Source organism: Ornithodoros turicata, unplaced genomic scaffold (assembly GCF_037126465.1).
Source record: "Ornithodoros turicata isolate Travis unplaced genomic scaffold, ASM3712646v1 Chromosome31, whole genome shotgun sequence".
NCBI lineage: Eukaryota > Metazoa > Arthropoda > Arachnida > Ixodida > Argasidae > Ornithodoros > Ornithodoros turicata.
This window is the reverse complement of record NW_026999355.1, coordinates 607,882-634,812: the sequence shown is the minus strand read 5'-3', so window position 1 is coordinate 634,812 and position 26,931 is coordinate 607,882. Positions and strand designations below refer to the sequence as shown.

The 26,931-nt window shown below is 44.7% G+C and overlaps 2 protein-coding genes and 1 long non-coding RNA gene across 3 annotated transcripts; 2 read left to right on the top strand and 1 right to left on the bottom strand.

The window, feature by feature from the left end:
* The first annotated feature begins 105 nt into the window (after nucleotides 1-105).
* On the top strand, nucleotides 106-24,040 carry LOC135373718 (uncharacterized). Its single transcript, XR_010416565.1, has 3 exons — nucleotides 106-175; nucleotides 644-853; nucleotides 23,795-24,040. It is a non-coding gene; the product is annotated as an uncharacterized LOC135373718 (long non-coding RNA).
* LOC135373717 (cap-specific mRNA (nucleoside-2'-O-)-methyltransferase 2-like) lies at nucleotides 1,359-6,964 on the top strand. The gene has a single exon (XM_064606796.1). It carries the CDS (start codon nucleotides 1,656-1,658, stop codon nucleotides 3,579-3,581), a length of 1,926 nt encoding a protein of 641 aa, XP_064462866.1. The 5' UTR covers nucleotides 1,359-1,655; the 3' UTR covers nucleotides 3,582-6,964.
* On the bottom strand, nucleotides 8,069-26,659 carry LOC135373716 (recQ-like DNA helicase Blm). The gene is made up of 6 exons (XM_064606795.1): nucleotides 24,947-26,659; nucleotides 23,857-24,273; nucleotides 18,111-18,329; nucleotides 17,633-17,796; nucleotides 15,843-15,978; nucleotides 8,069-9,543 (listed from the first exon to the last, which is right to left on the bottom strand). The coding sequence occupies exons 1-6, from the start codon at nucleotides 26,594-26,596 to the stop codon at nucleotides 8,464-8,466; spliced, it is 3,666 nt and encodes a 1,221-aa protein (XP_064462865.1). The 5' UTR covers nucleotides 26,597-26,659; the 3' UTR covers nucleotides 8,069-8,463.
* Between the last annotated feature and the right edge of the window lie 272 nt (nucleotides 26,660-26,931).

Here is a 26,931-nt window from a genome sequence, read left to right as displayed (position 1 = left end):
TAGGCTGTAGCCTGTAGAATTGGATCGGAGCCAGGAGCCAAGAAAAACTAGCGCCATGCGCGCCAAGAGCCAGCAGCGGAGGCAATGAGCGATTTTACAGTTTTATCGGTTTTGCCTGTGGTACCTTATGTTTTACGTGTCCTGGTTTAGACGAAGCTGAATCTGAACTTTAACGGTAAGCTGTTTCTGGAAGGGGCATTTGTGCTTCGTTATAGCACATGCGCGTTATTTCCACGAGTACGCAGTTCTGGTTTCCGTTTTGGAACCTGTGTCACTCATGTCCTAGCGCTGACCCCCCTCCCCCAATTTCAGTCGTTACATAGAGTTTCAAGTGACCTTAGGTGGTGCAGTTGGATGTCCAAGGCCATGATCCCCCCTCCCCCTATTCGCCTCTGTAATATCCGCAACTACCAGTGGCGGATCAAGGGGGGGGGGGGGGGGGGGATCTCCCCCAAAGCGCTCGTTACGCATTAAGGGGGTGTATTTATCCACACATTTATTCACACACCAAGGGGGTGTATTTACATGCTTTTGACGAAAAATTGTGCCATCTCACAAAATTTTCGTTTCAGTTTTTTTTTTAATTGGATGTCTTTAAAAAAATACTTCCTCCGATATTCACAAGTTGATAAATTAATTTCAGTGTTACTCCACAGCACAATCCGCCTACAAAGACAAAACCGGTACGTGACACAGATAGTACAGACACCTCATACAGGGGTGTATCTGGGAGAAGGGCCGGGGTCCAGACCACCGTGGTCCGGACGTCCTGGTTCTGATCAACTTAATTATCCTCTCAGCAATACATCCTGGATCCGCCCTTGCACCCACGTGACTGTTTCATACAAGTCAAGTGAGTCATATAACACAATTTGAACCCGATATGGGCTGTAGCGTGAGCGAGGCCTGAAATTAATCTTTTGCACCTTTTGCCTGAAATTAATCTTTTGCGCCATTTAGCGGGACACTATACCAGACAAAAAAAAAAGAAACACATGAAGGCCTGCTCCCGTACGGACCATATTCGATATGTCTTTGTGTCGTTTCTGTGTTTAGTCTGCCAACAGCATTGATGATTTCATGATTTCGCATAGAAGTCATGAAATTATCAATGTCTATGTCAGTGACTATGGCTATGCCGCAGACGAGGAACACGTTCAAATAGCGCGCGCTTTTGAGCGGTGCGCTCCCTCTACTTCCATTGGCGAGTCATCCCTAACACGTTTTTATCGGATCTTTTATGGGGTTATTGAATTCCATTTTTTACATTTAAGAAAAGTATGCTGCTAGAAAGAAGTATAATGCTGACAATTATAGATGTCGGCAAAACTGAGGTCGCTCGTTTATTTGTTTTCAATTTTCGACCTTGGATGCAGGCCAAAGCAAAGGCAAAGCACGCACTAAAGCACAAAATGCAGGGTAACTTGTGACGATGTAGCGACGTCTCGAATGGGATAGTGACTCACAGTGGTGCTGCGGTGGAGGCGGCGCTTTTATATTAGGAAATGTGTTTACAGTATGGCCAACAGCTGTCACAAAGCCGCGAAGTGAATCGTACGAACAGCGCTTTCTTTCCTGCGCGACGCCTGATTGCGCATCCATTGAACGTGCCGTGAAACTTGATAATATGATCGATTCCTGAGAGCCCTGCCCACATGTCTGCCTTAGCAGAAGCAAACTGCCTATTCGAAAGGGTATTTACCTTTCAGAAATCTAATTCCTGGTGTCTTCCTTCTGAGAAAGCATGGACCGTAGACGAGGCGCAGTGGGAAGTTCCCGCGCTGCAGCAGCTCAAAGCAGAGCTGAATTTAACCAAGAGTCTGCTCAACTGCATGGAACCCGTAGAATGGCGTCGCCACACTGCGTGGACAAACCGTGCTGGTTACGTCTTAGCTCAAGTCCGTCGTGCCGCCAACCCAACGCTTCTCACCCAAGCGTGGTGCAAGTTTTACGAGATACTACATGAATTTGGTGTAGCGGAGGCGGAGCCCCTCCGTTCTTTTCACCTGTGCGAGGCCCCAGGTGCCTTCATTTCCGCGCTTCAACACTACTTGGAAGAACGAGCCGTAAACTGGTGCTGGTATGCCACAACTCTCAACCCTTACTATGAAGGAAATAGCACAAAGTCAACGGTGACTGATGATCGTCTCATTTTTAATACTCTAGGCCACTGGTATTTTGGTCGTGATCAAACTGGTGACGTTCTTTCACCAAGTTTTTGCATTGATGACTTCATGAAGGACCAGGAACTGTTTGACTTAGTTACTGCAGACGGCAGCGTCGACTGCCAAGATGATCCAGCGGAACAAGAAGCAACAGTGGCACCACTGCATTGTGCAGAGGTGGCCATGGCTCTTAAACTGCTCGCAAAGGGTGGTAACCTTGTACTGAAAATGTTCACATTTTTTCAAAGTTGCTCAGCTTGCCTTCTCTTCATACTCAACTGTATTTTTGAGGAAGTACACGTTAAAAAGCCCACATGCAGCAAACCAGGCAACTCTGAGGTGTACGTCGTCTGTTTGAAGTTGCGACAGAACGTCCCAGATGTTCTTTCGGACATGTTGGTGAACGGTTCGTTTCGCTTTCCACTTCGCTATTTGCCGAGAGATTATTTCGCGCAACTGTACAACTGTGCTCGTTATTTTAAACAGCTACAAGAATACACAATTCAGGAGAATGTCCACTGGTTCTCTATGTCAAAGAACACTCAGCTGTCGGTGTACCTCAAGCAGGTCAAAAACGTGGTGGCAGCACTATACATGGAAAGGTACCCATGCAAGCCGGCGTCAAAGCCCTTGCACGGCGTCACAAGAACACAAGGCGTCGTGGCAGATTTCCGCGGATGGAACGTTGTGAGCTTCGTGGAACGCAGCACGAATAAGCATTGGTGGAAGGACAACGTTGGTGCTATAATCAAACAGCTAAGTCAGTTCGAGAGGCAGGAGCAGCTTGACACGGCCTTTGCTCACAAAGAATACGATCGAGTCGTCCCGAAAGATTCCTGGATTGTCCGGGGCCGTCCGTACGAAAACGTCCGCATTTCAAAGTTTTGCTCCCAACCCCTGCTCGATCTCGCGTTGATGCTGGGCTATTCCAGCGAAGTATCTATGCAAAGCGCTTGTTCTGTATCCAGAGGTGGTCCCGAGAGTATGGAGATGGACCTGACCAAAATAGTGCTCAGGCTTCGTCACTCAGAGCAGCCCTATCCACTAGCTCTGCGCTTACCCGAAACGCTGAGCCGTCTCTCAGCAGGTATAATTTTCCTTCTCAGTTCCGCATTTGAAACTACCTCGGTTGAATGTCCTGGGTGGCTGAAGACACCGTTGTGGATATTTGACAAGCCACGGCCAGGTCGGGTCGCAACTGTCGCGAGTCATTTTGAGCAAGCGGAGGCTGTCGAAGGGGACGAGAAACAAGTCTTGTTAGAAGTCGTTCCGCTCGAATATATGTGCCAATGCCAAGATTTTGCAGATTTCCTCGTCTCCATAAATGACACGTTGTTATATCGATGGAGTTCAGGTATACTTACTCAAACCTCACCTTCAAAGTGTGACAAGGATGGAACAAAGTACAGAAATTAGTATAAAGAGCACATATATGGTGCCGAGAGGGCTCTCGGCGAACGACATGTTGTACTGTGTATTTCGATGTTCTACGTTTTAGAGGTTTTATATGGGAAGCTTTTAAAATATGACTGCTGTTCTAGAGCAAATAAAACATCCGTATAAACAGGATTTTGATGAGAAGACTAGAAGTCAAAGGGGCTGTGACACTTTGTTCTGTATAGTTTGCTATGTACCGCACACCAGAGCACTGAGCAAAAAAGCTATTTTTAAAAAGCCGTACTTCGTTAACTAAACTGCAGCGTCTAGCTCTGGCACTGGACTGGGAGCCTCAACAATTCCTATAGGTTGTTGCAAGCATACGACTGGAGGTGATCATGGATAGGACTGCATTCGCGTGACAAGATCCGCGCTAGTTGAAATATGTGCTTCCGCACCTGTATCGAGTATACCTGCACATCCGCAGTCATTCCATTTGTAAGAAAAAATATTTTCAGCATGCGAACTTTCTCAGGAACGTTATGTCATCCAGTAGCAACAGCAGCAGTTAAAGGCACAGCAACGCATGAGATGGCACATTGTGACACCACCTTGGATTCGCTGCGAGCTTTCAATTAGGGCTCCCCCTAGTTCTTGTTGACGGAGTCACTAATGCTTATTTGCTGGTAAAGTGTGGATATTTGCACTTACCACAGAGGCGTCTGGTTTTCAAAGCGCTTCATTTTTATCTGTAAACCAGGATGTCACGCGGACCTGCGGATATAACAGCACCCACACATACCTCGACATATTACCTCTTCTGCGGTTTTGTCATTGGCAGATGTGCCTGCCGTATTGTCAAAGCTGGACAAATTTCAGTATTTACGGTGCCAAATTTCTACGCGTCTGTTACTGCATTTGCTTCAAAACTTGGAACGCAAGTTAACATCGAGACAAATGACTGCCTTTTAGATTTGTCTTGCACAGCTTGATGCAAAGTGTCATAACCCCTTTAAAGGAAAGTGGCGTAGGGCCACGATCCTTTCTGTCGCAGTTTTTGAGCGAGCAATGTCAAAGTCAAGCAGCCTGTTGATGTAGTCAAGAGAGTTGGGAATCTGCAATTTGGTGACTAACATACAGTAAACCCTCGTTACGGCGAAGTCAACGGGGCACGGAAAAAAAGTCTATATACGTTGGAATTCGGTAGAAGCGGAAGCGTCATAGAAACTCTTATGGTAGCATCGGGAAAAATGTGCAGAAACGCTTAAAACAAGCATTCCATCAGGCGAACAGATAATAGTACTGGATAGACTGGCACCCTTTTAAATCTGCGCGTAATAAAAACTAAGAAAGGTATAAGCCGCGATTGCCATACGCTATAAAAACAGAAGCACACAGAACCGAATCATAATTCGGAATGATATTGCAGTCTTTTCTTAGAAGTTGAAAATAGTGGGCGTGCGCCCCACTCTGTGGTCAGTTCACAAGTGACAACGCTATTCCACATACAGTGATGCGGTGAAGTTCTGTTCATAGCGCATGACCTTTCACTGGCACCTGTGGCGTTACTAGAGGGGTGACATGTACCCTATTGACACCGCTGGCTAGGATTAATCCAGCTAATTGAATAGACTTCGGATGGGGCATCATGAAGCTTCCGATAAGGTTGCAATTGTTTTTTTTTTTTTTTTTTTTTTTCATTGACAGTTCAAAAAAGCGATCTCGTTATAACGAGAGTTTACTGTATCTCTGTAAATGAATGCAGGAATATTGCAGCTTTTAACTGCAGAATGTACGAGACCTGTCATGTGGGTATTTGTGTTGGGTATCAATATATTACTTGCCACTCATGTCTATAAGAAGAAGTCTTTTCGGGAAATATTAGCCACGAGATGGTACACTTTAGGAAGTACAAACATCTGCTGCACACTAGGCTGCTGTGTTAGGCAGCATCATCAATACCGTCTGTTGTCTCTGATTTCCACTTCACCTGTGGCCTGTTAGTGCTGGGTACTTGTTGGCAAATTAGCAGGTTTATATGCTGAAAAATGTCCTGCACAACCCTGTATTACAGTGGTTTATCCAAACCCCTCCCCCCCTACACCCCCCAAATGTTCAGTGATACCTCCCTAACTTTTTCACATGTGTACCCCCTACAGGAGGTGCCCTTACGAGTTCTGCTTGAGGCCCATGTCTGTAATGATATGTTAAGCTGTAATGATGTAACTTTAATTGACCCCCCCTCCCCCCATTTTTTCTAACACCCCTCGATGCTTGGGATTCTGGATACACCACTGCCCTGTAAGCATCTGCTTGAGATCTGACAGAAACAAAAGGTGAATGTTTGGCAGTGGCAATGCAAAACTTAACGACACAGTCTGATGTAGACGACCTTGGTAAACATGTCAACAGTGTCCGGCTGAAAAAAAGGGGAATGTGAATAATGCTGCACAAATAAGTCAACAGTAAACAGATGGCACTGAAGCAGTTGGTGATCTCAAGGTTGTGTAACTCGCAAAAGTAGAGCCACTTTTGTGAAGTATATTTTTTATAAATGTCCCAGGTGACTAGCTTCTACAAATGACTTCATTGGGCAAGAGCTGTAATTGCACCTACTATTGGCTCGCTATCAGTGGCTGAAGGCTCATTGTTTTTATGCTTGTCAAAAGAAGCCCCACCAGTGTTCGGCTGTAGCAAAACGGTGTAACGAGGGCACTGCACGCGCCTCCTGCTATTCGTGGCTGGCGACAGCACAAGAGTAGAGAGCATGTAATGTGACAGTGTATGCAAAAAGGAAGAATCTGTTTCTCAACTTCTCAACTTTGATAAGGCCATTCCAAACTGTTCCCTTAAGGTGTTGTGTGTCTTTGGTGGCAGTGTCGTATCTTGTGAATAGTGAGCTTTCCTCCTGGTATGGTGCATAAAATTCGAATAGAAAATTTTTAGTCTCGTAAGTGTACCAAATGACCCACTGACGCAAACGATCTTGGCCAGCAGATCTTGAGGTTGTGCATTTTTGGTCAAGTTTATGCGTAATACTTGTCGCATAATATTTTCTATAAAAATATTTTGGAGCTTTTTTCGGAGCCTTTATGAGAATGGCAAAAGCGGTACCAGGAAGAAAGTGTGTGACACGACAAAGTATTTTACGAGTATACTGCTGGCTGCGCCAGTACTATACTAGATCCATCAGCGGTGCTACTGTTGTTTGGTTGAATTGTTCGGTACGTGTTACAGCTGTGATACTATACCGGAACCACAGCGCACTTTATATATGAATGTACTATTTGTATTGGTAGCCTTTGTAGGATTGACTTCAACTCGAATTTCACTTTACTGTTGTAGTCCATTGAGCCTTTGTCACTGTTGTGTACTTTGTACTTCGGCAAAAGACTAAACAATATATGTCTTACACCCTCCGATATTACTGTCGTTACTGTATGCATGCATGTATGTATTGCTGTGCCACAGCTATCAATACACTACTCAAGCTAATCGTGGCTCCCAGGTGTTACTGTTAATTGTAGTAACACATTTCAGCCTCGTTGCATCAAGAACTGAATGTGAAAATTGAGAAATGAGATTGTCTTGACATCTAATGAGCTAACACTCTGCATTCAGCTAATGAGCAACCTTTAATTATTCAGGTTGTTAAAGTCAGTTCAAGCATCCAGTACTTTCCTTCACTACAGGCGTGCCATGTTCCTTGCACAAGCTGTAGCGGACACTTGCAGAGTTGTTTGATTCATCGCAGTGAATGCTGGTGATTTGAGAGCCAACATTTGGGGCAACATCTTCGAGTCACTGCTTTGATTTAATTGATTACATACTATATAAGTAGACCCTTGTGTTTTAGAGTTTGGTGTTTTTTTTTTTTTTTCAAGTCGGTAAATAATTGGGTTTTATGTTAGAAGCAGTAAGACAGTAGAGCCCGGTGATATCGATTTTCTGCTAGGTGCTATCGATAGGAAGAGAGGGAAAAAAAAGGAACAACAACACATGAGATGGCTAGAGGTTAAGTATAATACGAGGGAATCAGAAACGTAATATAAAAGAATAATAATAGGAGGCTAAGTATGCTACTTTCTATCACAAGGTTGGAATAAATTGTAATCTGTTGCACGTGTGAGTGCCTGGTTATGTTAACGTTTTCGGGCTACTATGAGTAGCGCATGAGACAGAAGTGTGGCTCATGACATTTATGCTCGATTTTCTATGCTATTATGTTTGTGATAGCGCAGTCCACTTGTGCTGCAGCCAGGAGGCTGTCGAACAAACACCCGTGTGGTTTTGATTTGCTTTTTTTTCGAAATGTTTGATACACATCCTTGAACCTCAAGTAGCCCTGGGAATAAACAATGCTACATTGACAAAGAGGGTCTGTTTTCATTAACATTTGTCACTTCAGTTCCTTACTGCATCATCATACGAAATTCCCTGTTGCTATTACAACAGAGTGAAAATGGCATGTAATTTCGTTGATGGTATCGTTTCCTTGAGCTTGAGGGACAGGAACACAAAACACATTATACCATCAACATCGTCACACCAACTTTTCTTGCGTTTTAATGCTGTGTTAATGTATTTAGTGTATCAAAAAACATGTTATCTAAGATATTTGCCACATAAAACGTACAACAGAAAGTGTCAGTACTGCCAATCATACTGCAACCACTGTCACACTCATAAGCTTCGATTATTATTATAGAAAACTGTGCCACTTTGACACTTGCATATACGTGTGTATTGGTTAAAAAAAAGGCAGAGCGTGGCACCACCAGCTCTCAAAGTAGAGATAAAAAAAAAGCATTTATGGTTGCAGACAACAGTCCCAATATCTGCTCCAGTCTACTTGTCACTGTGCACGTGCAAGTCCCTCTTTCACGTGCCTTTCTTTCATACTCAAGACATGCCCCAGTAATCACACCTCGAATATCCTAGGTGGTGGTAGAAAAGAACGTGATGCTGCACTATGGCTTGGCTTGGGCATGGGCAGTGTTCCAAGACCCTTGGCTACAGATGATGTCTCACGCTTTGCCTGCTTTGTTGTTTGCTTTGCCTTGAATGATGATGCGTAATTCTTCCGAGCTCCTTTCTTCCTGTAGAACTTTTTCATACGTTTTGCTGGATTTCCCGCCCCTCCTCCTCCTCCTCCCGATGGACGTTTTCCTCTCCCTGAAGTTCGCTCCATGAAGGCTGAAGGTGGCTGCGGTACAATTTCGTTGGAATTTGACGAAGAGGCTTGAGCTTCTCGTTCAGCCTCCAGGACAATCTTTTCTGCCGCGTGCCGCTCTATGATATCCAGAAGCTGTGCGCCGTACTTGTCCACGACGGCCTGCGTAACATGTGGAACTTGCAGCATTGCTTCCGCAGTAGTTGGTAATGCCTTTGCGAGCCCTCGCAATGCCTCCATGTGGACGAGGTTACCGTAAAATGTGTTTTTCTCTCGTGCCAGTGACTTGACCATTTCCACAAGTTCACTGTGACAGCATTCGGTTAATTTGTCCATTTCTGCGTCTGCAGCAGGCTCCTGCAACGACACAGGGTTTTCTGAAGTCTTGGACTCCTTTTCGACTGCCAACGAAATCTTGGCGCTCCCTTGTACCAGCTCAGAAGCACGGTTTCCCACCTTCACGTGCGATATAGCCATGTCGAGGTGGTTGATGGTGCTAACTTCTTTCAGGAATCCATCCAGCACCAGCTTTCGCGCCAGACGTTCTGCGTCCATTCGGCGGTAACCCTTGCCTTTGCCGTAAAGTGGTAGCTTGTTGTGGCCTCCGTCGATTATTTTCTTTATGCCAGCGCCACGGAAGATATCGATGATGTGATTCAGCGTCACGTTGGTGCCGTTGAAGCCCTGTACACATCGCACCAGCTCCCGTGCATCATCCGTCACATCGCGCACCACCCAGCGTCCACGTGAGGAACAGTTGTCGCAGGAAGCCCGTGGGTTGCGCCGACAAAACTCACGATCGAAGTTCTCTCCAAAGTAGTGCAGAACCTGCAGTTTTCAGCACAGATGTATTAGTATAGGAAGAGACATTTGGTCTGGCACATAAACAGCTCTAGAGGTCACAATACCAACCTTAAAGAATCTTTCATGAAAATGATGCTGTGGTTAATCCCAATAATTTGTCATAGAATTTTTATTTCTTGACTCGTGCACAGCTATCACCTTCAGAACCAGGAACCATATGTTCCCCTAATGATGTGGTAAAGATAACGAGTAAATACTTGAGTACCCACTCTGTACACCTCCTTAAAGCGTCCATTTGGGATACCTGGCGCATGTGCTTTCTCTGCATAATAGATCCCCTAGCAGCAATGAATGAATCCCTTCCTCAGATACCTGGCATGTAAATATTGGCAGCACTCACCGCATGTGCTGCGCAAACACAGACCGAACAAAGATACTGAATTTACGAGCAACGTGAGCACCATGAACCGCTTCATGGGTACCCTAACATCAAAGTGGCTGACATTATCCCTGGAGGGCTGTAATTAGGCAAACTTCCTGAAATACGGACAACACAAGACAAACACATACACGGTGCTACCTTCAACAACTGCCACAACAACAACTTTCAGCAACTGGGTTGTTGACACAAGACAAACACATACACAGCACTACTTTCAACAACCCAGTTGTTGAAAGTAGTTGTTGTGGCAGTTGTTGAAGGTAGCACCGTGTATGTGTTTGTCTTGTGTTGTCCGTATATCTTAGTGCTACCAAAGAAGTTGGCATGTACAGATCCCAACAAAAGTTTATGGAACACCAGAGCGATGTATTTCTTGATCGGAGCGACACCCTAGTAGCGAATGGAAGTGGACATACTTACTGGGAGGTGCATGGAGTACCTTGTGACCTGTTTGTAAGTCTATCTGCTCCTGTTTGCAGCAACGGCATCGCTCCGATGACTATATGCACCAGTCCGGTGTTCCGTAAACTTTTGTTGGGACCTGTACTACCAACACGCCCAAAGGAAGGTCTTAACTATAATTAGGGTTCCGCGTTATCGCATTTGCCGAAAAATACGCCGAATATTTTAAAAAAAATTTGGCGTGTTCCGAAAAGCTGTGAATTATACTCTTGCATATGGAACTACATGCCGAAAATGCCGGTATCCTGATTGCACTTTTCTTCCTCCGGGGCATCACATTTTCGTTTTTCCTTCACCTCGTTTCCAGGTGGAATTCAGGGAATACCGCCCTGCAGAGCTGCTAGCCCCTAGTTCAGAGAAAAACCTTCCTCTGTAACACTTTGATCAGTGGGTTATGAAGGTTCAAGTACACATGGAAGCCTCCAACAAAGGAAAGGAAAATCTGCGTTCTCAATGTCCTCCTCCCAAGCTGCTTTCCCTCCATAGTCCTTCTATCTACTGATTATAGCTCCCGCATTTTGGGCGTATATTTTTGGCGCAAACATTTTAAAATGCCAAAAATATCACAACTTGACAAAACATATAAATGCCAAAAAACACACGCCGAACATCCCAAGGAATAAATGCGAAAAACCTATAAAAAGATACCTTAGATATAATGCTGCAGCTTTCTTGGTGATTTGGTCTTAAATTTGTGTAGAGCTGTAAAAAGACATAAAATGTTATGTCTCTGCTATAGTCTGTTCTAGTTATCCATCTACTAAGGTCGCGAAGCAAGATAGTTGGTACATATTCATGCATGATCAACTTCAGCCAATTGGACGAGGACGAAACGAGAGGCACAAACTCAGGCTGATGTGTGTATCAGCCTGAGCTTGTGCCTCTCGTTTCGTCCTCGTCCAATTGGCTGAAGTTGACCACGAATCCATCTACTAGTTCCCCTAGGAAGGTGAGCTTGGACATGTCGAAGCCTTTGCTTTTGAATGGTCTTATCAGTAACCCAAGTGTAGAACGTGAACATCTTTGTGTGAACCAAAGTGTTGCGTCTGTTTGAAAGGACCAGTGAGGTGTGCCACTATTTTCTTTTTCTTTTCTTTTTTCCTGCAGTGTGTTCTGCAACAAATAAAACGAGGTCCTGAGAAAGACCGTCCTGCACAGATGACCTGCAATGTGCATGCGAAGCCCATGTTTCGCGCACCTTTCAAAAATCCTCCACACCTCGAAAAAGTGTGTAAGAGTAGAGTGACTCAAGAAGGTGCTGAAGTCATGCAAAGAGACTGGGCCACCTGCCAAGGCTACTTTCTCCTTTGATTGCACAATTGAAACTGTCCACTGTCATTTGCGTAAAATTCACCTCCTGTAGCTGATGATGTCAACTTCAGAAACATCATTTGTTCACTCAAAACATGCAGGGGTCATGCTTTGTTTGCAAATATAACACTTAAGTGGGGAACGGAATGAAAAAGCTAAGACTAAGAAAGCGCCATCTAATGTTTGACAGATACTGTGTTGACAATTTCTAAGCACCTAGTTTGTTTCCACAAGTGCAACATCTTCATATGGAACCTTATATAAAATGTGTGCCTATAACTTCAAACATGTACCAGTAACAGGTACAGTTTAGGAGGGAAATTGGTCTGCAATTGTTTACAGCTACCCTAACTCGCCAGAAGAAGAACAGTCGCTGTTCGAGATATCGGCGGCTCTTGTCCTGAGGAAATTCCCCTCATACTTCCGTACTGGTTCGCTGGATTTCTACCCGTCCACTAACTTGTTTCCAGTTTTGCAAATGGGAATCGCCTGAGCATGAGAGAATCACCCGGTAAAGTTGCTTAAGTAAGAGGGCAACAACAAAATAATGTAGATATTTTGAAACCCACTCTGTGTATGGTTGCAGAAAAGCATTTTGGATGCCACATAGGCCAGGTAATTTATTTTCCTGAATGCCGAAATATTTAGCAAGATTCGGAAAATTCTCAGTTCTGATAGTTGTATATGTGCCATTGTGGATTTTGCCCTCAACCCACTGTTTACTGAAAACTGACACAGCCACAAAAATACTGACTGAAAGAAGATACGTATTGAAGAAGCTGTTGCAAATACGCAGGGTGTTCATTTTTATCCATCACAATAAAATAAATTTAAATAATAATAAAAACTACGTTAATAAAATGCCCGTTAATAAAAAAGCTATGAGAGCAGCAGGAGATATTCTTTTGTGGGTGGGTCCTTCAGGCAGGTGGACATCCTCTTGACGAGAGTATACAATTACAAGATGTCTAATTACCAAAAATTCATTAATGAACACGTTAATTAGGGGGATGTGGAAAATGTAAAAACAAAAGCGTAATGGACTGCAAGCACGTTTTTTCGTGGGAACATCCCTTTCTATGCATAGCTGAATTTGAAGGGCATCTTTTAAGCGGGTTCTGAAACCATTTCCAAACTTTTGAAGAAATCACCTGGTACATATTGATCTATGTGTTCCGAACATGACCATCAAAATGTCTTTGCGATCATGCATTACGAAGCTATTGCAATCCAAAGGTCGCGCGCTGAGCGAACTCCTCCATCTCTTCCAGCTCTTAACCTCCTCGACCGTTTTCGGAATGACGTCTCATGTTCGAGAAAGGAAGGCCATTCTCTTCCGTTTCCATGACGACGTAAGCCGTCATAAAGAGGGAGATGGCCACCGGACCGGTTTCAGCACAGTGACCCTTGGGAACTTCGGGCAAGCGCGCAAACCTAAAACGTCACTTCCTGTTCGTCTGCCAATGTCTCTCCGTACTGTTCGGCGCCACCATTGATGGTGGCTTGAAAAAAATGCCTTTTTGAAAACCCAATAGCAAAGAAAAAAAAGGTCAAGTGATCAATGTGGGACTTTCCGTGTCGGCTCCATGGACTACAATGTATGAAACGATGCCATACATTTAGTAGGTTGCATTTGGTTTCTCAAACCCTTTAACCTAGAATATGTTTTTATGTCCTTTAAGCCTTCACATGTTAGGTTTGGCACATCAGCATTAAAGGGATGATCGCATCAGGGAACCCATCTATCAAGCTGATACCACTATGTTCGGCATCGGCTGACAATTTACTGGGCTAAATTTGTTGTCCAAACTGTGCTTAGGTATTAAGTGAACGATTTTTACTGGTTCTTAGAAGGTGACGTTTTCTCGATTTTCCAGAGAGGACATTCTGCCATGCTCTCAACATCAGGCACCTGCTCTTGTCATGTATTCCACCAAAAAATTTAGGAAGATATATTGGTGGATCCTTTGGGAATGCATTAGCATAAGCCTTTGGTTCCATCTTTTGCTTCCTCCTTTCTAAATTTGCTTCTTTTCTTTGATTCCTTCTTTTGCTTCACCATTTCTCTCTCTCTCTTTTTTTTTTATTTGGCTCCTTCTTTTGGTTCCTCCTTTCTCTTCAGCTTCTTTTCTTTGGTTCCTTCTTTTAGTTACGTTGCTCTTCAGTCGTGGCAGCCTGTCGCCCTTGATCGCATTCTGTTTTCCTTTGTCGCCTACTTGTCCCGGCACTCCACTGTACTGCGCGAGCTCCACCACTTGACGGAGGGGCGCTGCCGTCGTTTTTACGGAGAAGTAGGATCACGTGACTCCCGCCTGCTTCGGCGCATGCAAGCAGGATTCACAGCTCCCTCATTTAGCCTCGCTATTTCAATGTTCTTATTCTGCTCGTTGTCTAGTGCCCACACCACATTTTCAGGGTGTCTAGCAAACTACAGCCTTCAAATTCCCTGCCTTTTCCATGTTTTCACTGACTATTTCGAGCGAATTCCCTGACAAAAACAAAAGGGAACTAGGTACCTGCTCCTACGTTTTGATACAAATCCCTTACAGAACAGACAATTTATTAATCATATTAGTGAGGGGCTACCCTACTTTTCTGCCTCAGAACATCGTATTGGCGAACTGCTACTCACGGCAACGTTGCTGCGGCATCGCCACTCAACCACCCGTCGGTACACGATTCATCGATTCATCGTACGTCGATTCATCACAGCAGAAAGAAAGCAAAGAAATTATTTTCTTGCTAATGGTAGGCATGCTCATGAGACGCTTAGTAATGATCAAAGCACCTGCCGGCTAATTTAAACTTTCAGTGCGGTTTTGGAAGACTGCTTCAGTTTTCCTTCTTGCGATATTTGCACTTAGTCTAGTTTGAATGGTTGCACAACGTGTAGGTCACTGCTCACCCCTGTGCTGTTTTTGCAGAACAAATATTATGTGACAAGCACATGATGAGCTTCGTCTAATGATAAACATGTATTTCTTATTAGGTTATGTCTAAATGCGGGAGAGAAAACAGTGTTTGCAACCGTCAACCCTGAAATTTAATACTGTACTGCATTTAACATTTTAAAAGTCGGTATATGGAAAATAAAATGGTGTATACTGGAGTTGAGTGACAAATAATCGACCCGTAATTAATGATAAACGGCAATGATCTTGTGACAATGCAGACAAAATTTACAATTAACTGACACACATTAAATCGCAATAGTGCATCACTTTTTAAGCAGACTAGTTTGCTATTTAGGCTAAAACTTTTTTTATTTTCTGGTGTACGGGAAGGTACTCAACATGCACCGTGATTTTTAGAAGGCGACGACATAAAGCGTACACTAAATCGTTGTCATGGCACTATAAATTTGAGGCATACATTGTTGACAAGGATTTCACCAGGAATTACAGTTCGCGTTCATGGAAGATACAGAATTATGCGATCTCCATGACGACATATGCTGTGAATGACGGCGTTGGACTCCGCGGTCTCTTAAAATCCAGAGCTTGCGCGTATTCTCCGAAAACTTAATTCGACATCATACGAGCTGATGTATCACACCAGAAATCAATCAATGCAAAGGCTCGTATATGAAGCTAGAAGATCAGATCAGCAGAAGGAAACAGCAGTAGATACGCTGCCAAAGCGGCTGCCATGTGATCCTGTTTTCCACGTCAGGGATGCGCTTCTGACAGGGGCCGCTACCGTCTGCACGTCAGTCTGCAGATCAACACTGCTGTTTTTCCTTTGAGATGACCCTTCTAATGCTAACACATTAATAATGGCCAAATATGCCACTCTTTCACGTGAGATTTTCAATACCGTGGTCAGTGGCTCACGAGGAATAAAATGACAGCATAGTTTCGAAATCGACTGGAAATGATGCAACTGTCCCTGTAGGCACGTTTAATGCTTGCTACGGAAATGCTACAGCTACAGCACATCCACCACATTATTGTCCAACACACTAAAATTCAAGCACTGCTTTGCCAGTCACCAAAAACGAGAATCAGGATAGCATCGAGACAAAATTTATCAGAAAACGCAAGACTGTCTACAGAAAGTCTACAGAAAGTCTACAGAAAGTTCATAATGCTATATGCTGGTACGTTACCTGCGCACGACGACAGTCTGTGCGGTTCTCACAGAAGTTGACCACATGCCAGAGATTGGTGAGGTGAGTCTGTCGAGCAGCTGGGTTAGAGACATCCTGTTCCACCATGCGTCGTATGCGGTGCATGTCCCCGTAGCTGGTGCAACAATGAAACATTATAACATAAAAAGAGGCACGAGTGAAGAGGCAATACACTGACCGGGGAAACATGCTGCGCAAATCCTAGAGGGTATACTATCCAACATCCCCTTTTTGCTGCCCACAACCTGTGGGGCACTGATGAACGTTCTATGCACACTCAAAAGGTGTTGGCTCATACAGGGTGGTCCACCAACCATGATAGAAATCCATAGTAAAAAAACGTAGGCCCTGGGGAGACATGCGGTCAAGGGATTTTTTCCTGCCAATAACTTTTCCCACAAGCCTTCGCGTGACCTCATTTTTGATAAGGCGTGTGTTTGTTCTGTGGGTAAGGCTTGTAACCCTTTCCCCCCTCGTGTGGCGTGTCAATGTAACCTCCTTTCTTCGCAGCTTTGCACTCAAACTATGAGCCGTCAAAAAAGAGGCGGAGCCAAGGGCTCATTTCCACAGATTTTCAGCAAATTTATTTCGGCAATTGCCACTGCATTACGAGTGGGATTTCGGAGCTCGGAAAAATTTCGGAGCTCAGTTCAAGAAATTAACTTTCCGCCAATTGAAATGAAATTAAAATGTTACCAATATGTGGCAAAAGTTATTGGCAGAAAAAAATCCCGTGACTACATGTCTCTCCAGGGCCTACGTTTTTTACTATGAATTTCTATCATGGTTGGTGGACCACCCTGTATATGCAGTCGAACACGTATCTCTGGGTATGATGCAAAGTGAGGAGGGTGAGGGCACCATTAAAGATTTGCTAGCACCGCTCCAAGTGTGGTTTTGAGGTTGTGTATATATGTGCATGGATTTGTTAAACAAGCACAGAAGGTGCAAAGTGATTCATTCAACAGATGCATAAATATTGCAGAATTATTTTTAAAAATTGCGACCATGCGCCACGGTGGCAACGCCTGCAACTAGCTGCCCGTGTTGCTTTGGCATTGCTAAGGAACAGTCCCCTGACTGGACTTGAGTCCCGTGACTTTCACACCTTATCAGCGTTCTAAGTAGCACATTTCGACAGATCCGCGATATGTGAGGCACTGACAGCGGCATTTCATCCAGAAGCACTGTGAGACCCGCGTAGCAAAGCCTGCGCCTACTGCACAGCATCATGCCGTATCCCCATTTGAGCTCCGCTGCAGCGCCACCTACAGTTCGATCTCAAGGCGAATACCACAACCCCTCACACTATTCACGATGCACGGACATTGCTATGGTGATGCATATGCACAAAGAGAGGAACGTCGTTCAGTTGCGCTGGTTCACAACTGAGTATAAACAGAAGCACAAAAAAAGGTAATGCTGTGTGCCGTAGCAGATCAGTTGCAAGACGACACACTGCTTGACCCTTCGTCTTCGGATGTCGCAGTATAAATAGGCCTTAAGAACAGTACAGGAAAAACTAAACAGACACGATCATAATATGTTAAGGGAGTAGCCTTAGCGTGAGAGCCGCCAATATTTCGAACAGGGGCTGTTCTTCTTCTGGGACACTCGCTATTTTTAATATCGGCGACTCTCGTCCTGAGGCTATTCCCTTCACATTTCTCCACTGGTTCGCTGGATTTTCTACCTGTCTATGACGATGATATGTGTGCTCTTCATGTTATAATGTCCCACATTTGCCATAAGTGGTGGAAAGTACTCACTTGTAGAAAAGTATGCAGACAGCGGTGCGCCCGTCACGGCCAGCACGACCTGACTCCTGGTAGTAACCCTCCACAGATTTAGGTAATGAATGATGCAGAACAAAGCGTACATCCGGCTTGTCAATCCCCATGCCAAATGCTATGGTCGCACATACAACTCGTACCTGAAGAAAGCAGACATCTTGATGGAATCAATCGGTGAATCAACCATCAATACTAACAGAGAGATGAGAGAACATGAGGTCGTCCCCTCTTACCTCTCGTTAACACTGTAACGTTAAGCAACAAATGCAACACAGTCAGCGAATGTAGCTTCAAAAAGACGCCTGAAGATCACTAATTTAATACTCTGAGAAGACGCCAGCCTTCAGATGCCATCTAGTATGTAAGTGAATTTTCAGACTCGAGTGCCTTATCAGATATATTATATTTATAAATTTGGTGAACAGAAGGTTGTCGAAGAGACTTGGGACATCACCTTGTCATCAATCCACAGGCGCTGCACCTGATTTCGCTTTGCATCATCCAAGCCCGCATGGTACGACAGGGTCGGCACTCCTTCCCCGCTCAGGTCCGAAGCCATCTGATCACACTCCTTCCGCGAAAAGCAGTAGATGATCCCACTTTGCCGTGCAAACTGCCCCTTGAGCAGTTCCACAATGGTCTTGAGCACAGAGCGGCCGCTCTTGGGCCTCACCTGTAACGCATACGATTATGTAATGGTGCGCAATCTCCCAACACCTGCAGCTGTAGTGAGAGATAGCAAAGTTGGTCCTTCTCAGAAGTCGTCTTTTCGTTCGTCTGTAGAAAAAGTTCATCATCTTACTGATTTCATACAATTTTGTACCTGTCATGAACCTTCCCTAAAGTGCACACATGGAGTGATGTAAACTTCACTGCGTTGCAGGAACTGTGAAGCTCTGAATGTGCATTCATTTCTCAAACCCAGCACTTGGTTAATACATAATAACAAAATACAATCAACACCCGTTGATCCTGACTTGATCGTACCCAGCAAATATGTCCGGATAGCAGGGCATCTGGATATGTGAAACACAATATATTGAGCTACGAGGCCCGTATTTATTTCGTATTGGGTGTGAAACTGTCCATACTGAATTGCGCAAGGTTACTACAAGCACCGAGTTCTCCCAAGCTCTTACTTATGGCACAAACTTAAGGAACATTATTACTTTGCTCAAAAAACATAAAAACAGTTCTGAGTGTACTATTTCGGGTCTCTTGGAGCGTCACCACCCGTGCTTCTTCAGTGTCACCTGATTCACGACTGTCGTCACTGCAATCAACCATATCAACGACACCTTCACCAGTAATGATGACGCACGCTTCATCGTGTCCGTCCACATCGAGGTACTCGAGATCTGCTGGAGGACTTTCTAACTGAAGGATCTTCCTCTACCGCTTTAAATGATGGGACTGGCCATCAGCCCCTCAAGGGTAGAGTGGGAAAAGGAAAAATCCTTGAAGTAGAGCATAGAGTTGGCTCAAGGTTGTCGCCCCTGCTGGAGAAAGTGTATGTCCCACACTGGCTCTGACTCAAGACCAGATAAGTGAAGCAGGTTGCTGTTGGCCACTTTCCTACAGTGGTTCCTGGAAATTCCCTTCTAGGTCCGGAAGCTGAAGCCCGGGTAAGTGAAGCTGAAATGCATACGGTGAAATCTGTCCCCACAATTTATGTCCATATAGTATGGTATCGGGATAAGTGAAGTCCGGATAAATGGGGGTTGACTGTACAATGCTAATAGAATGCCGCATTACATGCTTATATGCGATCTGACAGTATGGCGTAATCGTAGAATGAGCTGCCACAGTATGGGTTTCCAGTGCATAACAACCACGACTATAGCCCAGCAAACCACGAATGTCTACTGGATGTACCAGGAATATCCAAATATCTAGGACCGAGAGGGACGTCTAATTATCATCTATTATACGTACTGTTAGCACGTTGAAATTAGGTGGAGGTCTATGGAACATGCATTGTACCCATATTCTAGACGTCCACTGTGCATCCATCTAGCAGGTGCAATGGATGTATAATGGATGGCGCAAACTTATGATACATTTATAAGACATTGTTCCAACTGCCTATCTAATGGTAATATTTGTTTAGTGCTAGAAGCAATTGAATAACTTGTGACAATGCAGGATATTTCGAAACAAGTCAAAGCATTACGTTGTTTTTTCATCGTCCACGTCCTGCTCTGTGGGAGGAGCTCTCGTAGCACTCTGCAACCAACACAGGAAACCTGTTCGTTTTACACCTCCACACAGCAGGTAAAGACATCATAGACGATAGCATGAATTACAAACACACTATTTGGTGAGAAGGGATGTCAGAAATGTAAGTCGGTAGCTTGATTCAGTGCAGACATATGTATTAATCGTGCAAACACATCCTCATCACCGTTACAAGTGTGTTAGGTGCTCGCAACACGTAACAAACGTGCTCCAACTATTTGTATGTATACATGTACATGATGTATCTGTGGTAAATGAGCTTACTTTCAAAGGTAGCTCTCCTGCTCGGTGACAATACACATAGGGAGCATTCAAATGAAGACTACCGAGGGATGCTTGCATGTTACCTATGGTGGCTAGTTCTGTTCAACTATCCAAACCCACAGCAAGAGGGTTGCTCACCTTTCCTAAAGGCCCCATACAGTTTCACGAGTTGACAATGGGAGGTAGCAGGTATACGTTGTTTAGGCAGTTTAGGCATTTAAAGCGGACGATCGAGGCTCAAATGCTACCCGTACGAGAGGCGTAACGGGGCGTGAGTTGACTGTCGAATTCTGCGGGATCTGGCATCTCGCAACACCAGTCGTGTTACATGTTCGGCTGCAACTGCATGGCTTGCCCTGAAATTGCCGTAGTACACACCTAACATAACACTGCATATTGATACTTCAGTAGCTGGATTTTTAGGAAACCCATAAAAATGTTAGGCCCGTATTAATTCTAATAGACGTCCTATGGACATCCATGTGCTTTGAACTGACATCTAATGGATGTCACAAACGTCCAGTAGTTACGTCCATTAGACGTGCTTAGTTAGAGGTATGGATGGGTTTTACATGTTGATAGTACATCCATGGAATGTCCACCGGATTAAAATGGATATCTATTAGATGTGCACAATATCCAGAACTACTCGTCTTATGGATGTTCATAAGACTTTTCTGGTTATCTGGGAGAGAGCACATGACAGCAATAATATGCTCTTAGGACAAGGTGGCACAGTTGGTACACAGAGGCAGTACAGGACAGCCTGTGTACAGGACAGCCTGTGTACAGGACAGCCTGTGCACAGGACAGCCTGTGCACCGAACAGTAAAAGAGACAGTAAAAGTAAAGGAGATCCTTTTGGGCTAGCGTTGTCCAGCTTTAAGGTGTAAAGGGTTTTGTGTCTTGTTACTATTTGAGTGCACTGCCTACTTGTATTATTGGTGTGGGACATGCAGGTCTGTGGGCTACAGGCTACACATGTTCTGGTGCTTAACATGGGATTGGCACACAGCTGAACAACCTGTCTCGCTACAAATGAGTTAATTGCTTGCCGTTTCTGCAAATCTGTTTTTTGTGTAGCACATGGTTTCACCATTGCATAAGCCATAACTCTCAAATTTTAGTACTTAATTACACTAACATTCTTGGCTTTTAAAACATGCCCCTAGGCTCCTTTTGTCTTATCCTCCTACCAGTACTCTTAAGGTGACATATGGAGCCAGTTGGTACATGTATCAAATTGGTTTGTATCACCTCAGTGTCTTAGTCTTGGTCTTCTCAGCGACCGTCACTGTGTTTGTCTTCTTGTTTCCCAATGCTATCCTATTCTCACATCAGTACTGTTCCCAACAATTCACGAGTGAAGTAAATGTGTACTACCTCCACCATCGTCGAGACAGCAGACCTGGAGTACGAAAAATCAAGGTGAAGTGCGAGTAAGAGGGCCAAATTGGAAATCGTAAGCGCCCTCCGATTCAGAGTGTATCGCTATCAGTCAATCAGATATCAGCAACATGATGACAGCTGCTGCAAAGGAATCAGGCGACTGGCTTATCAAGTTTTCGGAAATAGTATCGTGACGCTTCTACATTCTCCTAAAACTCCCTAGTGATGAAACACCACCGTGGTATGTATTTCTCATAAAATTAGGAAAGTAGGCAAGCAACGTGGGATCGATGTTGTTTCCAAGTGCAACAACAAACTAGCTTTCCCCTGCAAGAAAGTGAATGCACCCACAGAAAGACGCAACTAGAGGCACGGAACCGGCTTTGCCAAGTGCAAACCAGAAACTGTTTATGAAATACCTCTTTCCTGCCAAGGCATTTATGCGGGCCAAACTGGGAGATGCACAAATGACAGGCTCCGAGAACATGCCAACTCAGATAGAAACAGCGTGCAGGCTCCAGTGAGCTCCCAAATTAAACGATGCGGCTGCGAGGCCCAGCTAAATGGGACGAGGCATGTAGCCTCCCACAAAGAAAAGGGCAGAGAGATTGTTGAAGCCGCTCTTACAGTCAAATCTCGCTTTACGAACACCCTTCGTTTCCCAGAAAATCGTTCGTAAATCGAGGTATTCGTAAATCGAGGTCCGAGGTGTGCAGTGCACAAACACCTCACAAAACCACGGGAAATTGATTTGAATAAGTTTTATTTTTGAAAATACTGCGTAATTGTGCTTTGCACCATACTTTCTGCAAGGTCTATCCTGTTTAGAAGAGATGACAGAAGTCTGACACTTGACTCATCCACCCGGTCCTCAAAGTACCGTATCGCGCGCGGATGAGACTGTTTCCAACGGCAAATATCACGCTTGTCACTGGCTGTCAGGACTGAATGCCTTCTCTTGGAATGGCAAGATGTTTCCATCTTGGAGACGTGGTCCAAACTCACAACCCCCGAATTATTCTTTCAGGAAATGGTGAATCATGTTTGTGGAACGTAGTGGCATTGGGACATTGTATGTTTGACCTTGGCAGCGTGTACTCAGGAACTTTCATTATCCTCCGGTCCATTGGCCTGTCCTCTGTGCGTTCATAATGCCCGTTCGTATATCGAGATCAGAATGGCTTGGCTACTTTGGGTCCGTTCCCTAATAATCCGGTCATAGTTCGGATATCGAGGGTTCGTAAAACGAGGTCAAAATACACGGAAAAAGTTTCGTTCCCTGTGGAGCCGTTCGTAAGTTGAGGGAATTCGTATACCGAGGGTTCATAAAACGAGGTCCGACTGTATATGGGAAAAGAAAGCCTCCGTCAGATCGCCATCCGTCGAGCTGTCTCAAAAAGAATTAGATTTTCTGTGTCACTTCACTTAACCTTGCTCTGTCCTTCTCGCTACTGTCAGGTTAACCGGTTCTGTCAAAATAAGAGGCAGTTGCTAGAAGGCGGTTGTGTCGTGCTGTCTGTGTTCCGCACCGTGTTGTCCCTCGATAGCACCCAACTCGCACTCTCTTGGATCTTTGCTGCACATTGTCGTGTTACATGTGCATTCCAACGGGAATTGGAAACAAATGGCAGCTGAACATCTCAAGACCCTTCGACAATATGCTGCTGCCACATGCCCCAGATCCAATGCTCCTTGAGAGACTGACATGTTACATGCCACGTGCTGCTAGTGCAGCAGGACATCCATTCATTTGTCCATCCACGTAAGTTTTAGTAAATAAAAGGGGTCTTTAGCGAAGGAAAACACAGTGCAAAAAAAAAAGCAATTCTGGAATTTTAATGGTGTTCTAATTGCTCATTATACCCTGTAATGTAATATGCATTTTTGTACAACCATGACGTCCAGACCGTCTATATCTGTGATGTCACAATTCTTGTTCATTATATGTGTTGCAGTTTTCCTTTTGTGCTTTTGTCGAGTGCTTAACTCTTCACTGAGCATGAAGTTGAGAGTTTTTGAGGGCGCTCGAGTGCCTCAGTGGTGTTTAACTAACCTCTGTTGTGACGAGGAGCATCTCAGTGAATGGTAGCTGAAAATGGCCATGTAGCACGGGCCAACCACTATTCATTTCAATCGTCATTCATTTCAAAGGCCATTTAAATGGCTGCATCGCGGCGGTATTATTTATTATTTGAACCGAATCCACTTTCAACGTGTGGTGATACCAAAAGCATGATTATATTCCAGGGTTAAAGCGATCACTACCAGCAAAGAGCAGAAATGTGAACAGGAAGAAGCCGCCGACATACCTCGTAACGCAGGTTAGGCCGGTTGAAGCTTTGCAAGAACCACCGTGGACGTGGCATTCCCAACTGATGCAAAATGTCCGTACGCACCCTAGGAGTTGCAGTGGCTGTCAGTGCCATGAGAGGAACTCCCTTAAACTTCTCACGTAGAACACTCAGGCGCTTGTAATCTGGCCGGAAATCGTGTCCCCACTGGCTAACGCAGTGCGCCTCGTCCACAACGAAGCGTGCAAGGAGTCCTCTCGTATGCAGGGTCTGCAGTGCTCCTAGCAGACGTCCGCTGGCGCCAACCTTCTCCGGAGTAACGTACAAGAGTTTCGTCTCGGGGTTTGCGCGGTACAAGTCCTGGTAGACGCTGCTGCTGTCAGATTCCCCAGAGAGGTGGGCAGCTGGAACATCTAGTGCTGCCATCTTCTGAACCTGAAGATAAACGACGATAAAAGTTGCGATTGTTCCGCATTGTTCCCTTTGCACGTTGTAAAAGCACAGACCACAAAACAAATAATTCAAATTCGCCAATTCTAAAATTTAACTATTGCCTGAAAATGTGTGTCATTTTTGTAGCTACGCAAGTGTGTTGAATTGGGCTCATTGGTACATCATCATTGTAAATGGAAAAAGAGATGTAAAGAAGGGGAACACACAGGACAAGCACTCACTCGCAACCTCAGTGTGCGTGCTTTTTTGTGGTATGTGTATTTTTTTTCACTATTTAGTATTCTTTGCTAAAGTTTCTCGTCAGTGCACACTCTGTGTCTGTCCCTCTGTCTTTGTGTGTGGTGCACTGTTTTTCCATTTATCATGAAGTTCATATAACCAGTAAATGTGACTGCAGTTAAACGTATGTTTATGCACTAAAACTTGCTTATGTGATTGCATGAATGCTGTACTTAATGAGTAACTTTAGAGCCCATTTGGTGCTGTCTGTAGGTCACACTTTGAACTTTCTTTTTTGAGCAATAACATGTAGAATGTGCAGCGAACACGTCCCTACTTGCATGTGTGCTTTTATCCCCACTTTCGACCCGCTTTCGAGACAATCATTTTGCAATTACCACTTTCTTTTAACAGCAAGCATGGCTTTTATAGCTACCTGATCTTGAATGAGAGACTTGAGTGGAGAAATGACAACAGTAACTCCTCGTCCCACGACTGATGGTAACTGATAGCACAGGCTCTTCCCTCCACCCGTTGGCATGAGCACAAAGCAGTCCTCACCCAAGAGGGCCGCATTGATGGCTTCGAGCTGATTATGCCGAAACTGTTTGAGACCAAAAACTGATGCAAATTTATTACGCATCTCCCGTGAGTGGGGAAAGTTAAATCCCTTGAGTTGTGCCGAAGCTCCGTCGTCCTGATGCGGACCAAAAAATTTTCCCGATGTCCCAGCAGAATCATGAGAGGGTAAGTTCACTGTGCACTGCTGGGTTTCACTGTCGCAGATCATTTCACTGTCTGGCACAGGTAAGGACGTCCCGGGTCGAGCTTGCGTGGATGTCGCTGGTGGATTGAAATAGGCAGAGTCGGCTTCAGAGCATTTCTTTGGTGCAAAGAAAGCACTGAGACGCTTCTCGGATGATGCAACTTGCTTTATTTTGGCAGACAGCGATAACATATTGCTTGTGCTAGCCCTGCTTGTGCTGGGCGGTGTGACATTTCTTGGGCTGTTCAACGAAATTTCTTCTACGTCAATGGATGGACCATTCCCTTTCCGACTACCGTTTTGTAGGGTAGCTATTCTTCTCAGCTGTTCAACTACTTTGAGACGGAGTTCTAACAATTTAATCACTGTTGAGGGAACGTTCCTGATCTTGTAGATAAGGTTACAAACATGGGCCGCAAGACGATGGTTCATACCTTGCAGTTCTTTCAATGCTAAATCTAAGTTGTCCGATGCAACTAGGCTCTTTGAAAGCCATTGGCTGTTTTCTATTTGTGCAATATCTGAAGGGTTCAGGCAACCTTCGTTAATGCTTGTGAACTTGCTGCTATGTAGAGTTGAGTCCTGTTGCAGCTTAACCGGTTCAGGTTGACCACTGACAAATTCGTCATCGCTGTCAACAATCAAGTTCGGAGGCGATGGTGTTGGGATGTCGATGTATTCATCACCATCGTCATCGAACCATTCAAATTCAGGGCTGCTGGGAAACTGACTCTCCGGAACCACCACAGTCGCAGAAGCCGCATTTTTCGATGTAGTAGCTCTTACAAGTGCGGCTTCTGTCTTTTTTCCATTTGTTATGCCTCCAACGACATTTTTCGCAGCCAAGCTAGCTCCGCATGCTTCTAAAGCTTTGTTCTTCGGTTCCTTACAATTGGTGTTCGAGTTCAAACTGGCTCGAGCAGGTGAAACTGAACTAGAAACGCTGAGAGGTAACTTTTTAAACGTGTTGGAAGCACCTTCTTTAACTCCCTGAGAGACATGAGGACTGTTTTGAAGGCCCCTAAAGTTATTGGTGAAATTAAGATTAGTCTTAGATGGCGAAACAGTGTTAGAAACACCTCTACGTAAATCTCTATGCGTGTCGGAGGCAGATGGATCATTGGGATGGGTTTCTTTGCTCGTACTCTTCGATGGGATCCACAGCTGCTTTTGCTTTGCCAAGGCATCCTGAGTGAAAAATACGAAATCTTTTCCTGCAATGGGCAGTCGAGACGTCGTCGTTTTCGCTGTTTTTTCGCACAATTCTTCAAACTGTTTCAATCGTTCCACATAATTTGTAATCGTTTTCTTCACTGCCATAGCTCACAGGAAATAAACATCCCGCGCCCGCCATGCGAATATCCCTTTCCCGCTGCTGTTTTTCTCTCGCCCTCTTTTCTTCATGGTTGCCAATCTCACAACCCTCATTCCGTGCATCACAGCGGTTCAGGTTCAGCTGCGCCTATTCCCTTTTAAATCAGGGCAGATGTCTTGCAACATCATAGGCAAAGTAAATAAAATGAAATAAAAGAAGAATGCTGATGCTTGACAGAGTGATATACGTTCGGACCAGCTCCGGTGGCGCAGCGATAACGCGTGCGCTTGGAGACTGGGAGGTCCGCGGTTCGAATCCGCGGGCCGGCTGTGCCGTCTGG